The 16,560-nt window shown below is 43.8% G+C and overlaps 1 protein-coding gene across 2 annotated transcripts in view; it reads right to left on the bottom strand.

Annotated features, from left to right (window-relative positions):
* The window catches only part of LOC106595117 (coronin-2B), an 81,733-nt gene that overhangs the window by 10,746 nt on the left and 54,427 nt on the right, over window positions 1-16,560 (bottom strand). For both annotated transcript variants that reach the window (XM_045689553.1, XM_045689554.1), the window contains exons 2-3: window positions 15,216-15,416; window positions 1,578-1,694 (exon numbers count right to left, since the gene is read on the bottom strand). In XM_045689553.1, the coding sequence (XP_045545509.1) occupies window positions 1,578-1,694; window positions 15,216-15,416 (318 nt within the window). The remainder of the gene's footprint in view (window positions 1-1,577; window positions 1,695-15,215; window positions 15,417-16,560) is intronic.

The following is a 16,560-nucleotide window of genomic DNA, read 5'->3' as shown; positions in this document are numbered from 1 at the left end:
AGACAGATTATTTCACTTATAATTCACTGTATCACAATTCCAGTGGGTCAGAGGTTTACATACACTAAGTTGACTGTGCCTTTAAACAGCTTGGAAAATTCCAGAAAATTATGTTATGGCTTTAGAAGCTTCTGATAGGCTAATTGACCTAATTTGAGTCAACTGTAGGTGTACCTGTGGATGTATTTCAAGGCCTACCTTCAAACTCAGTGCCTCTTTGCTTGACATCATGGGAAAATCAAAAGAAATCAGCCAAGACCTCAGAAAAAAATTGTAGACCTCCACAAGTCTGATTCATCCTTTGGAGCAATTTCCAAACGCCTGAAGGTACCACGTTCATCTGTACAAACAATAGTACGTAAGTATTAACACCATGGGACCACGCAGCCATCATACCGCTCAGGAAGGAGACACGTTCTGTCTCCTAGAGATGAACGTACTTTGCTGCGAAAAGTGCAAATTAATCCCAGAACAACAGCAAAGGACCTTGTGAAGATGCTGGAGGAAACAGGTCCAAAAGTATCTATTTTCACAGTAAAACGAGTCCTATATCGACGTAACCTGAAAGGCCGCTCAGCAAGGAAGCAGCCACTGCTCCAAAACCGCCATAAAAAAGCCAGACTACAGTTTGCAACTGCAAATGGGGACAAAGATCGTACTTTTTGTAGAAATGTCCTCTGGTCTGATGAAACAAAAATAGAACTGTTTGGCCATTGTTATGTTTGGAGGAAAAAGGGGGAGGCTTGCAAGTCGAAGAACAGCATCCCAACCGTGAAGCACGGGGGTGGCAGCATCATGTTGTGGGGGTGTTTGCTGCAGGAGGGACTGGTGCACTTCACAAAATAGATGGCATCATGAGTGAGGAAAATGATGTGGATATATTGAAGCAACATCTCAAGACATCAGTCAGGAAGTTAAAGCTTTGTCACAAATGGGTCTTCCAAATGGACAATGACCCCAAGCATACTAACAAAGTTGTGGCAAAATGGCTTAAGGACAACAAAGTCAAGGTACTGGAGTGGCCATCACAAAGCCCTGACCTCAATCCTATAGAACATTTGTGGGCAGAACTGAAAAAGCGGGTGAGAGCAAGGAGGCCAACAAATCTGTCTCACTTACACCAGCTCTGTCAGGAGGAATGGGCCAAAATTCACCCAAATTATTGTGGAAGCTTGTGGAAGGCTACCCAAAACGTTTGACCCAAGTTAAACAATTTAAAGGCAGTGCTACCAAATACTAATTGAGTGTATGTAAACTTCTGACCCACTGGAAATGTGATGAAAGAAATAAAAGCTGAAATAAATAATTCTCTCTGCTATTATTCTGACATTTCACATTCTTAAAATAAAGTGGTGATCCTAACTGACCTCAGACAGGGAATTTTTACTAGGATTGAAAGTCAGGTATTGTGAAAAACTGAGTTTAAATGTATTTGGATAAGGTGTATGTTAACTTCCAACTTCAACTGTAGCTGCACAGTCAATGAGTCAGCAGAAACAGCAGTTTACTGTGTGTGTGTGTGTGTGTGTGTGTGTGTGTGTGTGTGTGTGTGTGTGTGTGTGTGTGTGTGCACTTACAGAGGAATCTTCAGAGCAGGAAGCTATGATGTTTTCAAAGAAGGGATTCCATTTGATGTCCAGGACATTGCCTTGGTGGCCACACACTTTGGGGTGGTGGGGGTCGATGCGGCCGGCCTGAAATGAAAGAACAAACATACTGATCATATATTGAGGAGAACAGACTTCAATGGCTCTCTATCACCATTATTGACATGTATGTGACTATGTATTTTCCAAATGATGACATCACACATATAGGCCATATGTCAAGGTACATTTTTTTATACCTTTATTTAACTAGGCAAGTTAGTTAAGAACAAATTCTTATTTACAATGACGGCCTACCCTGGCAAAACCAAGACAACACTGGGCCAATTGTGCACCACCCTATGGGACTTCCAATCACAGCCAGTTGTGATACAGCCTGGAATTGAACCAGGGTCTGTAGTGACACTTCTTGCACTAGGATGCAGTGCCTTAGACCGCTGCGCCACTCGGGAGCCCTCAGAGGGCACCATTGAGTAACACCAGCCATGTAAACAGTTAACACAACCCTACATATGTCAAGGTCAGAGGACACCACTGAGTAACACTAGCCATGTAAACAGTTAACACAACCCTACATATGTCAAGGTCAGAGGACACCACTGAGTAACACCAGCCATGTAAACAGTTAACACAACCCTACATATGTCAAGGTCAGAGGACACCACTGAGTAACACCAGCCATGTAAACAGTTAACACAACCCTACATATGTCAAGGTCAGAGGACACCACTGAGTAACACCAGCCATGTAAACAGTTAACACAGCCCTACATATGTCAAGGTCAGAGGACACCACTGAGTAACACCAGCCATGTAAACAGTTAACACTGCCCTACATATGTCAAGGTCAGAGGACACCACTGAGTAACACCAGCCATGTAAACAGTTAACACTGCCCTACATATGTCAAGGTCAGGGGACACCACTGAGTAACACCAGCCATGTAAACAGTTAACACTGCCCTACATATGTCAAGGTCAGAGGACACCACTGAGTAACACCAGCCATGTAAACAGTTAACACTGCCCTACATATGTCAAGGTCAGAGGACACCACTGAGTAACACCAGCCATGTAAACAGTTAACACTGCCCTACATATGTCAAGGTCAGGGGACACCACTGAGTAACACCAGCCATGTAAACAGTTAACACTGCCCTACATATGTCAAGGTCAGAGGACACCACTGAGTAACACCAGCCATGTAAACAGTTAACACTGCCCTACATATGTCAAGGTCAGAGGACCCCACTGAGTAACACCAGCCATGTAAACAGTTAACACTGCCCTACATATGTCAAGGTCAGAGGACACCACTGAGTAACACTAGCCATGTAAACAGTTAACACTGCCCTACATATGTCAAGGTCAGAGGACCCCACTGAGTAACACCAGCCATGTAAACAGTTAACACAACCCTACATATGTCAAGGTCAGAGGACACCACTGAGTAACACCAGCCATGTAAACAGTTAACACAGCCCTACATATGTCAAGGTCAGAGGACCCCACTGAGTAACACCAGCCATGTAAACAGTTAACACAACCCTACATATGTCAAGGTCAGAGGACACCACTGAGTAACACCAGCCATGTAAACAGTTAACACTGCCCTACATATGTCAAGGTCAGAGGACACCACTGAGTAACACTAGCCATGTAAACAGTTAACACAACCCTACATATGTCAAGGTCAGAGGACACCACTGAGTAACACTAGCCATGTAAACAGTTAACACTGCCCTACATATGTCAAGGTCAGAGGACACCACTGAGTAACACTAGCCATGTAAACAGTTAACACAACCCTACATATGTCAAGGTCAGAGGACACCAGTGAGTAACACCAGCCATGTAAACAGTTAACACTGCCCTACATATGTCAAGGTCAGAGGACACCACTGAGTAACACTAGCCATGTAAACAGTTAACACAACCCTACATATGTCAAGGTCAGAGGACACCACTGAGTAACACCAGCCATGTAAACAGTTAACACAACCCTACAAAATTGATTGGATAATTTGATGACCTCAGTCAAATAACGTCTCTTTTAAACGTTCACCCTTACAGATAAATGTTGAATTAGTGTAACTGAAGACTTGCTAATAAACCACGATGAAAGTGTACTGATACTGTAACAATGTTATCCCCGCTGATCCTTCAATTACCAAACAAACTCAACACTTGGCTGTTAAAGTCTACAATCAACATAAACACAAAGCAGCCGAGAAATACACATTGAAGAAATAACATCATTTCCTTTGTTTAAGAACCTGGGCCAACCAAAGGATTGTTATTGCAATGTGCCTCTACATCCACAGTGAGGCGCTGGATTAACAGACTTGGATGGATCATGGCTGAGACCTCTCAATGTTGGTTATGATGTCATGAATGTTTGATGTCACTTCAATCCACTGACCTCCTTCTTATTTCCTCAGAGACATATGGCTGAGAGCTTCAGGCCATGCCTGAGTGGAACTGGCTGTGTGTGTGTGTGTGTGCGTGCGTGCGTGCGTGCGTGCATGCATGCATGCATTTTTATATTTATATATACAGTGCATTCGGAAAGTATTCAGACCACTTGACTTTTTCCATATTTTCTTACATTACTGCCTTATTCTAAAATTGATTAAATCATTTTTTCCCTCATCAATCTACACACAGTACCCCATAATGGCATTGCAAATGTATTAAAAATCTAAATCTTAAATATCACATTTACATAAGTATTCAGACCATTTACACAGTACCTTGTTGAAGTACCTTTGGCAGTAATTACAGCTTTGAGTCTTCTTGGGTATGATGCTACAAGCTTGGCACACCTGTATTTGGGGAGTTTCTCCCATTCTTCTCTGCAGATTCTCTCAAGCTCTGTCAGGTTGGATGGGGAGCGTCGCTGCACAGCTATTTTCAGGTCTCTCCAGAGATGTTCGATCGGGTTCAAGTCCAGGCTCTGGCTGGGCCACTCAAGGACATTCAGAGACTTGTCTCGAAACCACTCCTGCGTTGTCTTGGCTGTGTGCTTAGGGTCGTTGTCCTGTTGGAAGGTGAACCTTCACCACAGTCTGAGGTCCTGAGCGCTTTGGAGCAAGTTTTCATCAAGGATCTCTCTGTAGGTTGCTCCATTCATCTTTCCCTCAATGCCGACTAGTCTCCCAGTCCCTGCCACCGATCGCTGCCAAAGGTGCTTCAACAAAGTACTGAATAAAGGGTCTGAATACTTATGTAAATGTTATATTTCAGTTTTTTATTTGTAATACATTTGCAAACATTTTTAAAAAGCAGTTTTTTCTTCGTCATTATGGGGCATTGTGTGTAGATTGATAAGTTATTTCTGTATTTTTTTTATCAATTTAAAATAAGGCTCTAACGTAACAAAATGTGGAAAAAGTCAATGGGTCTGAATACCTTCCGAATGCACTGTATATACTGTATTTGTGTGTGTGTGTGTGTGTGTATGTGTGTGACAAACCAAGGGCAGCATTCATAACTTGGAGTATCCTTTTCATGGCAGAACAGATTTACAGCTAAAGTCCCTACCCAGGCTTTTCAGAAAAAGAGTCCAATCTCAACAGCTTCCCACAGTAAAACTTTACCAACTTTACTCAATTAGTGTGTCATTTTCTAATGTAGACTTTCTTCCAGAGATTTCTTCTATTGGCTAAACTCATCATCTCCTGTTTGATTTCCCATAGGTCCTCAATACTCAACAGACAAGACAGATGTCACAGTTTTAATCAGAAATATTCATTCCTCATTAGCTGAGGGAAAGTGGGGAACACATCTGATAAAATATTAACACAAAGCTTGATATCATTTTGTAGAAGCATATTGGGCCTCAGTGTAAGTCTTACAGGATTATGCCATCATTAAATTGGTTATGGAATTCGAAGTCTTTGAATATGAATAAATAGAGGACAACGGGAGGGCATCAGGCAGAAGCCAGGGTGAATCTGGATCACAATTCTGAGATGGTGTGAATGAGACCTTGGGTTGAACCAGGTCCTCTGGGCATTCAGTACACTGGTTGGCTCCCTTTAAGGGTTAAAGACAAAAGACTTCCGATCAAAGACATTCTCATGATGTCATCTGGCAACAGCCACACAACGCATTATCACCAGAGACTCTCTAACACAGGGCTGTTATACCCTGCTGTGTTCACCAGAGACTCTCTAACACAGGGCTGTTATACCCTGCTGTGTTCACCAGAGACTCTCTAACACAGGGCTGTTATACCCTGCTGTGTTCACCAGAGACTCTCTAACACAGGGCTGTTATACCCTGCTGTGTTCACCAGAGACTCTCTAACACAGGGCTGTTATACCCTGCTGTGTTCACCAGAGACTCTCTAACACAGGGCTGTTATACCATGCTGTGTTCTCGAGACTCTCTAACACAGGGCTGTTATACCATGCTGTGTTCACCAGAGACTCTCTAACACAGGGCTGTTATACCATGCTGTGTTCACCAGAGACTCTCTAACACAGGGCTGTTATACCCTGCTGTGTTCACCAGAGACTCTCTAACACAGGGCTGTTATACCATGCTGTGTTCACCAGAGACTCTCTAACACAGGGCTGTTATACCCTGCTGTGTTCACCAGAGACTCTCTAACACAGGGCTGTTATACCCTGCTGTGTTCACCAGAGACTCTCTAACACAGGGCTGTTATACCCTGCTGCGTTCACACTTAGACACACAGCAGCTCTACACACTGATAGGGAAACAAATGCACACACACACACACACACACACACACACACACACACACACACACACACACACACACACACACACACACACACACACACACACACACACACACACACACACACACACACACACACAATACCTAAAATACCAATGTCTCAAAGTCACCTGAAGGTTACATCATATCTGTAGGACCAATGTCTCAAAGTCACCTGAAGGTTACATCATATCTGTAGAACCAATACCTCAGATTCACCTGAAGGTTACATAAAACTCTCATACCGCCCCAACAGATCCACAGATGACGCAATCTCAATCTCAATCTCACTCCCACTCCACACTTTTCACTCCACACCTGGACAAAGGAACACCTATGTGAGAATGCTGTTCATTGACTACAGCTCAGCGTTCAACACCATAGTGGCCTCAAAGCTCATCACTAAACTACGGAACCTGGGACTAAACACCTCCCTCTGCAACTGGATCCTAGACTTCCTGACGGGCCACCCCCAGTTTTGTAAGGGTAGGCAACAACACATCTGCCACGCTGATCCTCAACACAGGGTGCATGCTTAGTCCCCTCCTGTACTCCCTGTTCACCCACTACTGCGTGGCCAAGCATGACTCTAACACCATCATTAAGTTTGCTGACGACACTTAGGTGGTAGGACTGATCACCGACAACAATGAGACAGCCTATAGGGAGGAGGTCAGAGACCTGGCAGTGTGGGGCCAGGACAACAACCTCTCCCTCAATGTGAGCAATACAAAGGAGTTAATTGTGGACCACAGGAAAAGGAGGGCCGAACACGCCCCCATTCACATTGACGGGGCTGTACTAGAGCAGGTCGAGAGCTTTGCCACATCACCAACAAACTATCATGGTCCAAACACACCAAGACAGTCATGAAGAGGGCACGACAATGCCAATTCCCCCTCAGGAGACTGAAAAGATTTGGCATTGGTCCTCAGATCTTCAAAAAGTTATACAGCTGCACCATCGAGAGCATCCTGACCGGTTGCATCACCGCCTGGTATGACAACTGCTCGGTATCTGACCATAAGGCGCTACAGAAGGTAATGCGTACAGCCCAGTACATTACTGGGGCCAAGCTTTCTTCCATCCAGGACCTCTATACTAGGCGGGGTCAGATGAAGGCCCCAAAAAATGTCAAAGACTCCAGTCACCCAAGTCATAGACTGTTCTCTCTGCTACCGCACGGCAAGCGATACCAGAGCGCAAAGTCTAGGTCCAAAAGGCTCCTTAACAGCTTCTATCCCCAAGCCATAAGACTCCTGAACAATTAATCAAATGGCCATCTGGACTAATCACTGGACTAGTCACTTTACTCCTACCTACATGTACAAATTACCTCAATTACCTCGACTAACCTGGACCCCCGCACATTGACTCGGTACCGGCACCCCCTGTATATAGCTTCGTTATTGTTATTTTATTGTGTTACTTTTTTTTAAACGTCAGTTTATTTTTTTGTTTATTTAGTAAATATAGTACCAATTTATTCTTAAAACTGCGTTGTTGGTTAAGAGCTTGTAAGTAAGCATTTCACGGTAAGGTACAAACCTTACAAATACAAACCTGTTGTATTCGGCACATGTGACAAATACAATTTGATTTGATTTAATATCTGTAGGACCAATACCACATTTTCACCTGAAGGTTACATAATATCTGTAGGTTTAATATCTCCGTTTCACCTGAAGGTTACATAATATCTGTAGGTTTAATATCTCAGTTTCACCTGAAGGTTACATAATATCTGTAGGTTTAATATCTCAGTTTCACCTGAAGGTTACATAATATCTGTAGGTTTAATATCTCAGTTTCACCTGAAAGTTACATAATATCTGAAGGTTTAATATCTCAGTTTCACCTGAAGGTTACATAATATCTGTAGGTTTAATATCTCAGTTTCACCTGAAGGTTACATAATATCTGTAGGTTTAATATCTCAGTTTCACCTGAAGGTTACATAATATCTGTAGGTTTAATATCTCAGTTTCACCTGAAGGTTACATAATATCTGTAGGTTTAATATCTCAGTTTCACCTGAAGGTTACATAATAGTTGACAACTCAACCAAATGTAAATCAAAAGTAGACGTTGAAATGACATCTGTGCTCAGTGGGATATCCCTCTCCACAACGACTGCATCTACCCAGCATGGCAGTGGGATATCTCTCTCCACAACGACTGCATCTACCCAGCATGGCAGTGGGATATCTCTCTCCACAACGACTGCATCTACCCAGCATGGCAGTGGGATATCTCTCTCCACAACGACTGCATCTACCCAGCATGGCAGTGGGATATCTCTCTCCACAACGACTGCATCTACCCAGCATGGCAGTGGGATATCTCTCTCCACAACGACTGCATCTACCCAGCATGGCAGTGGGATATCTCTCTCCACAACGACTGCATCTACCCAGCATGGCAGTGGGATATCTCTCTCCACAACGACTGCATCTACCCAGCATGGCAGTGGGATATCTCTCTCCACAACGACTGCATCTACCCAGCATGGCAGTGGGATATCTCTCTCAACAACGACTGCATCTACCCAGCATGGCAGTGGGATATCTCTCTCCACAACGACTGCATCTACCCAGCATGGCAGTGGGATATCTCTCTCCACAACGACTGCATCTACCCAGCATGGCAGTGGGATATCTCTCTCCACAACGACTGCATCTACCCAGCATGGCAGTGGGGGTGGATTTTCCGATGGTTAAACTGTGACTGGTGACATCATTTTGCATACCATACTTCTTCTACTCATGTTTTTTCCCTTCTTCACTGAACGAGAGTCATAGCCTCTGTATGCTATTTCCATTCCACTACTCCAGCCCTACTGTCATATAACGTATAGTATTTCCATTCCACTACTCCAGCCCTACTGTCATATAACGTATAGTATTTCCTAAAACAGGGCAAAGGTCAGGTGATGCACACAATATTGTTCCTGTGTGTCTGTGTGTAATGCTGTGAACATATTCATAGACTCAAAATCAACACCAGATTTTTAAGCCAATGAATAACAGCCAACAAAAGTTATTCCAACCATAACACAGAATTTTCAGACATGTGTGAAGGGCTTGTGGATCAAACAGGTGGTTGTTTAGTTTTTCTTTATAGCTAGCTTAACCGTTAGATGACTATACCGTAGTCAATAACCAGAATGAATGTTGACTGAATTATTTGTCTTTTGCTTTTTAACGAAAGACAGGACCTGTTCTGACAGAAGAAGACTATTTTAATTCTACATTTCTTAACTAACTCATCAACATGCTTCTTTGAAAAGATATAGTAGCTTTTTGTAAATTCAGATGCCCAGATATTTATAAGCGTGGACACGATCAATGAGGGCACCGTCCAAAGTAGGTATGCATAAATCATCAGATACATTTTTACATGATTTGGAAAATAATAATAATAATAATAATAATAATAATAACTTGGTTTAACCTGCATTAAGTAACCATTTCAGTTCAACAAAAGCTTTCTGCAGGGCAATAAAGACAGATTAAAACTCTGATAGAGTCTGGTCAGCTGTGGGGGAAATAGCATGCACCACAGTGTCATCTGCATACAGGTGACATTTTTTTTTTCTTCTTCTCCAGATAAACAAATACTGTTAATGTAAATAGTGAAAAGAACAGGACCAAGAATCAATCCCTGTGGGACACTCTTATGTTAAATCCAGAAAACCTGATTTAACACCATCAGTATATACACACTGTATTCTGTCCTTTAATATAGTTTCAAACCAGCCTGGTCATGATCAATTGATGAAAGCCTTTGAATAAGTAATGCGCAATCCACAGTGTTGAAGGCTTTAGACAGGTCAATAAAAAGGTTTGCACAATGTTTTTTTCTCATCCAAACAATTAAGAACATCATTTAAAACCAAAGAAGTAGCAGAGATGGTGTTATAACCTTGTCTGGAACCTGACTCGTGTACATTTAGAATACATTTCATAGTTATAAAATAATATTTGCTAGGCAATAGAGTTTGGAAATGAGGCTATAATTACTTAGGTCATACGGGTCAACACATTTGTGAAGGGGGAGTATATGAGCCGCCTTCCAGACCCTGTGGATGGTACTAGAAATAAATGGGTTAAAAATATGTGTTGAAGATTCTGCAATCAGACGAGCAGAAAGCTGCTTTGAGGAGGGCTGTGAAAGTAGCCCAAGTCTTACACCGAAACACATGAGCCAATTATGAGGCAATCGAACAGATAAAAGCCACGAGCTCAGCCAGATGAATTACAACACAGTAAGCTGAATGACTCTGGATACCCATGACAAAAGAGCCATTGATGCCTGATCCAAGTGAAAGCTGTAGAATGCTTTGGGACCATGACAGGGACAGGGTGGGGCATGCTAGGTAGTGTAGTATAACTTGGCATGAGGTGGAAAGAGAGGGACCATGGCAATAAAGAATGGAAGATCTTGGAGGAGAGCGGTATTGTTCATAGCTTGTCCCCTCAAAGACCATAGTTCATGGAAGTGCCAAGTCAACTAACAGCAATGAGAAATCCCTCAAAACGTATAATATGGTATTAATACGATATATCTGCAACATTTTAATTGAGTGGCTTTCATATTTCACCATATTTCACGTGGTGAAAATGCAGAAATGGATGAAACTCTGAGAAACTCTCCCATTCAATGAATAGCTGTAAAATACTAGAGCAGATAATTCCCCACAGTGGTTTTCTATTATGGTGTGTGTCCCACCCATTTCATTCCTATAACTGCTTTTCCTAATTAGAATATTGGTTCCGCAGAGATGTATATTTACACCGTGTAGCAGCTGCAGATCTTCTTGTACCCTGGATTGGACTCTATTCCACTACTTCAAATGAAACATCAATGGGGGAAATGTAAACTGTAACTGCTTTAGTTGATTGGAGCATAGTGCTGCCACACCAAAGCTGGGCTTTAAGTCACTCATGGAACATATACTGTATGTTTACAGAGAGTTGCTTTGGATAACAGCATCTTGCTGAATTACCATATCAAGGCCTGAACTCAGATGTGCACTGCCCTCTGGTAACAGTTTGATTTGGCCTGCACTCAGGATAAAAGGCTTTGCAGCCAGAAGCAGTGGAAATATCTTGGCAAAGTCTGTCTTGAAGAGTCAGGACTCAGTAAATAGTAGTTGGTCTTTTATATCCCAGGGTGCAGATGGGTTTCATACTATTTACAGCCATTAGGGCTAATAACCATTTTGATTAGTCTCAAAGAGAGGATGTGATTGAGTACAAACATCTACTTAAACAATGATGCCAGAGAAGCCAGTGTTTGGAGGATATATTGGCACGGGTGTTATTAGGCCAGAGATGAAGTCGAGGGCCGGCAAACCGTGTCAATATCCTCCAAACTCCTTCTTCAAGGGCATTATCATATTTATACAACATTCAAATAATGATTGACATATTTTCATAAAAATATATATTTTTTATTAATTTATTCATACTGTTTCATCCTTCCACGAGATATATCCCCAACACAAATCTAGGGTTGCTCCCCAAACGGGCTGGTCCTTCGTTCTATCGGTTCGGTTGCCAGAGACGCGACCCAGTAGTTAAGTCTTTTTGTTCTAAATCTATGGACGCGACTCAGTCGTTTGTTCTAAATGTTCTGTTGCCATGATGGCTGGCAACGTTCTTATCCCTTGATTGCTAACTAGCCAACTTTTGCTACCACAGTCACATCAAACAGTGTAGCCAGAATAACAACAAAGTAGCTGCATTTGCATTTGTTTAAGCTGTTTTCTTGTGATTGTTTTTGGGATACATCCATAACAATGAGCTAATGATGTGAGATTTCACCTGGCATAGAACATTTTCTCTCTTGCCAGGGAGATCACTTCAAACTGAAGCTGGATTTACAGAAAACTAGCTGCATTTTGTGTTTTTCTATTGACATTTGTTCGTATATATCCCTAAAAATTGGTCTGATTCATGATTTCGACTGGCTGAGGAAAGCTGCCAGCTTGTCTGTCTCATCCCGACTCCCGACACGTTCAGTACCATAGGACACCTGGAGGTCAAATTTCTATATTGAAGCAATGTTGCAAATGTCGGCGAGACAGACAGCAAGGTTATTACAGATCTCTGCTGTTGAACACCAAATGTTAGTCTAAAAGAAATGTGAGATAACGTCTAGATGCTTTTTATAGTGGAGATCAAGTTTATAACTTCCCTGCCTGGGCTGATGAGACATACTGGTGTGCAAAAGAGCAAAAAAAGTCAATAAAAACAATATGGTGATGAGGTAGGTAGTTGGATGGGCTATTTACAGATGGGGTATGTACAGCTGCAGCGATCGGTAAGCTGCTCAGACAGCTGATGCTTAAAGTTAGTGAGGGTGATATAAGTCTCCAACTTCAGCGATTTTTGCAATTCGTTCCAGTCATTGGCAACAGAGAACGGGAAGGAAAGGCGGCCAACGAGGTGTTGGCTTTGGGGATGATCAGTGAGATATATCTGCTGGAGCGCGTGCTATGGGTGGGTGTTGTTATCATGACCAATGAGCTGAGATAAGGTGGAGCTTTACCTAGCAAATACTTATAGATGACCTGGAGCCAGTGGGACTAGCGACAAATATGTGCGAGGGCCAGCCAACGAGAGCATACAGGTCACAGTGGTGGGTGGTATATGGGGCTTCGGTGACAAAACGGATGGCACTGATAGACTGCATCCAATTGATTGAGTAGGGTATTGGAGGCTATTTTGTAAATGACATTGCCGAAGTCGAGGATCGGTAGGATGGTCAGTTTTACGAGGGTATGTTTGGCAGCGTGAGTGAAGGAGGCTTTGTTGCGAAATAGGAAGCCGATTCTAGATTTAATTTTGGATTGGAGATGCTTAATATATACAATCACACAACACAGTATTATCATAACTCCACGTTAAACCTAAAGGTGAGTGTTTAAAGATCTCCAGAAAAGGTTTGCTTTGTAGAACAGTAAAACATAAATATCATATGTCATCCAAATGTATTTCCAGTAATCACTGGAATCATTAATGAAAACCAGACTCCTCTTCAGGTAAAATCAACATTTTCCCACCACAGTCCATACTTTTAAGGTCTTTGAAAGCTACACATTTTCCATTACAACAATGTCCTTCAAGATATTTAAGTGCAAGTCTTGCGTACCATTGTTAGCTACATTGTTGGATTTGGTATCTGGTTGAGGAGTATGAGGTTGGCACTGGTCTTTACAGGGTTAGGGTTGGAACTGGTCTTTACAGGGTTAGGGTTGGAACTGTTCGTTACAGGGTTAGGGTTGGAACTGGTCGTTACAGGGTTAGGGTTGGAACTGGTCTTTACAGGGTTAGGGTTGGAACTGGTCTTTACAGGGTTAGGGTTGGCACTGGTCTTTACAGGGTTAGGGTTGGAACTGGTCTTTACAGGGTTAGGGTTGGAACTGGTCTTTACAGGGTTAGGGTTGGAACTGGTCTTTACAGGGTTAGGGTTGGAACTGGTCTTTACAGGGTTAGGGTTGGCACTGGTCTTTACAGGGTTAGGGTTGGAACTGGTCGTTACAGGGTTAGGGTTGGCACTGGTCTTTACAGGGTTAGGGTTGGAACTGGTCTTTACAGGGTTAGGGTTGGAACTGGTCTTTACAGGGTTAGGGTTGGAACTGGTCTTTACAGGGTTAGGGTTGGAACTGGTTGTTACAGGGTTAGGGTTGGAACTGGTCTTTACAGGGTTAGGGTTGGAACTGGTCTTTACAGGGTTAGGGTTGGCACTGGTCTTTACAGGGTTAGGGTTGGAACTGTTCGTTACAGGGTTAGGGTTGGCACTGGTCTTTACAGGGTTAGGGTTGGAACTGGTCGTTACAGGGTTAGGGTTGGCACTGGTCTTTACAGGGTTAGGGTTGGAACTGGTCTTTACAGGGTTAGGGTTGGCACTGGTTGTTACAGGGTTAGGCTTAGGGTTGGCACTGGTCTTTACAGGGTTAGGGTTGGCACTGGTCTTTACAGGGTTAGGGTTGGAACTGGTCTTTACAGGGTTAGGGTTGGCACTGGTCTTTACAGGGTTAGGGTTGGAACTGGTCTTTACAGGGTTAGGGTTGGCACTGGTCTTTACAGGGTTAGGGTTGGCACTGGTCTTTACAGGGTTAGGGTTGGAACTGGTCTTTACAGGGTTAGGGTTGGCACTGGTCTTTACAGGGTTAGGGTTGGCACTGGTCTTTACAGGGTTAGGGTTGGCACTGGTCTTTACAGGGTTAGGGTTGGCACTGGTCTTTACAGGGTTAGGGTTGGAACTGGTCTTTACAGGGTTAGGGTTGGAACTGGTCGTTACAGGGTTAGGGTTGGAACTGGTCTTTACAGGGTTAGGGTTGGCACTGGTCTTTACAGGGTTAGGGTTGGCACTGGTCTTTACAGGGTTAGGGTTGGAACTGGTCTTTACAGGGTTAGGGTTGGCACTGGTCGTTACAGGGTTAGGGTTGGCACTGGTCTTTACAGGGTTAGGGTTGGCACTGGTCTTTACAGGGTTAGGGTTGGCACTGGTCTTTACAGGGTTAGGGTTGGAACTGGTCTTTACAGGGTTAGGGTTGGCACTGGTTGTTACAGGGTTAGGGTTGGAACTGGTCTTTACAGGGTTATATTAGAAGTCAATCACACCTCACCACGTGTGGTGATCGTTATTACGTAAAATGGCTGCCGTGGCACCACCCAAGTGGGTGCTATACATTGGTAGTGGAAGGAGTGAAAGAATGTCATGTGCTTTGACTTTGAGAAAAGGACAACCTAAAGTGCAAAAATACAAATCATTCTCAGAGTAGATGTTTCAGAGAGATATGCAGCCCAGAGAACATAATGCCTCACTGTTGGCCTGCTGCCATGGTTACCTGGGAGACAGGGATAACGATAAAGGACCCTCCACCGGCACTCTCCGTGACGATGGCCAGGAACTTGGCATTGACGGCACAGAAGTGGTTGTCATGGACGTTCTTGGTGATGGGAATGCCGTCAAAGCAGTGCTCTCGGTTGGCCACTTTGCCATAGACGTTTCGAAACTTGGAGCTTCGGTATGTCGGACGCCATGACATCTGATGGAGAAGAAATAGAGAGATATTAAAGAGGGAGGTTCAGAAAGGAGTTTCTGCAATACCAGCACTGGGCTATATTGAAGGCACCAGTTAGTTGCTGTTTTATCATGTTCAATGTGCTGACATGGTGGTTTTCTGGTTAATGTACACTGCTCCAAAAAATAAAGGGAACACTTAAACAACACAATGTAACTCCAAGTCAATCACACTTCTGTGAAATCAAACTGTCCACTTAGGAAGCAACACTGATTGACAATACATTTCACATGTTGTGCAAATGGAATAGACAACAGGTGGAAATTATAGGCAATTAGTAAGACACCCCCAATAAAGGAGTGGTTCTGCAGGTGGGGACCACAGACCACTTCTCAGTTCCTATGCTTCCTGGCTGATGTTTTGGTCACTTTTGAATGCTGTCGGTGCTTTCACTCTAGTGGTAGCATGAGACGGAGTCTACAACCCACACAAGTGGCTCAGGTAGTGCAGCTCATCCAGGATGGCACATCAATGCGAGCTGTGGCAAGAAGGTTTGCTGTGTCTGTCAGCGTAGTGTCCAGAGCATGGAGGCGCTACCAGGAGACAGGCCAGTACATCAGGAGACGTGGAGGAGGCCGTAGGAGGGCCACAACCCAGCAGCAGGACCGCTACCTCCGCCTTTGTGCAAGGAGTAGCAGGAGAAGAAGCACTGCCAGAGCCCTGCAAAATGACCTCCAGCAGGCCACAAATGTGCATGTGTCTGCTCAAACGGTCAGAAACAGACTCCATGAGGGTGGTATGAGGGCCCGACGTCCACAGGTGGGGGTTGTGCTTACAGCCCAACACCGTGCAGGACGTTTGGCATTTGCCAGAGAACACCAAGATTGGCAAATTTGCCACTGGCGCCCTGTGCTCTTCACAGATGAAAGCAGGTTCACACTGAGCACGTGACAGACGTGACAGAGTCTGGAGACGTCGTGGAGAACGTTCTGCTGCCTGCAACATCCGCCAGCATGACCGGTTTGGCTGTGGGTCAGTCATGGTGTGGGGTGGCATTTCTTTGGGGGGCCGCACAGCCCTCCATGTGCTCGCCAGAGGTAGCCTGACTGCCATTAGGTACCGAGATGAGCTCCTCAGACCCCTTGTGAGACCATATGCTGGTGCGGTT

Source organism: Salmo salar, chromosome ssa11, assembly GCF_905237065.1.
Source record: "Salmo salar chromosome ssa11, Ssal_v3.1, whole genome shotgun sequence".
Taxonomy (NCBI): domain Eukaryota; kingdom Metazoa; phylum Chordata; class Actinopteri; order Salmoniformes; family Salmonidae; genus Salmo; species Salmo salar.
The sequence above is the reverse complement of the archived record's forward strand: the minus strand, read 5'-3'. Positions and strand labels throughout refer to the sequence as shown.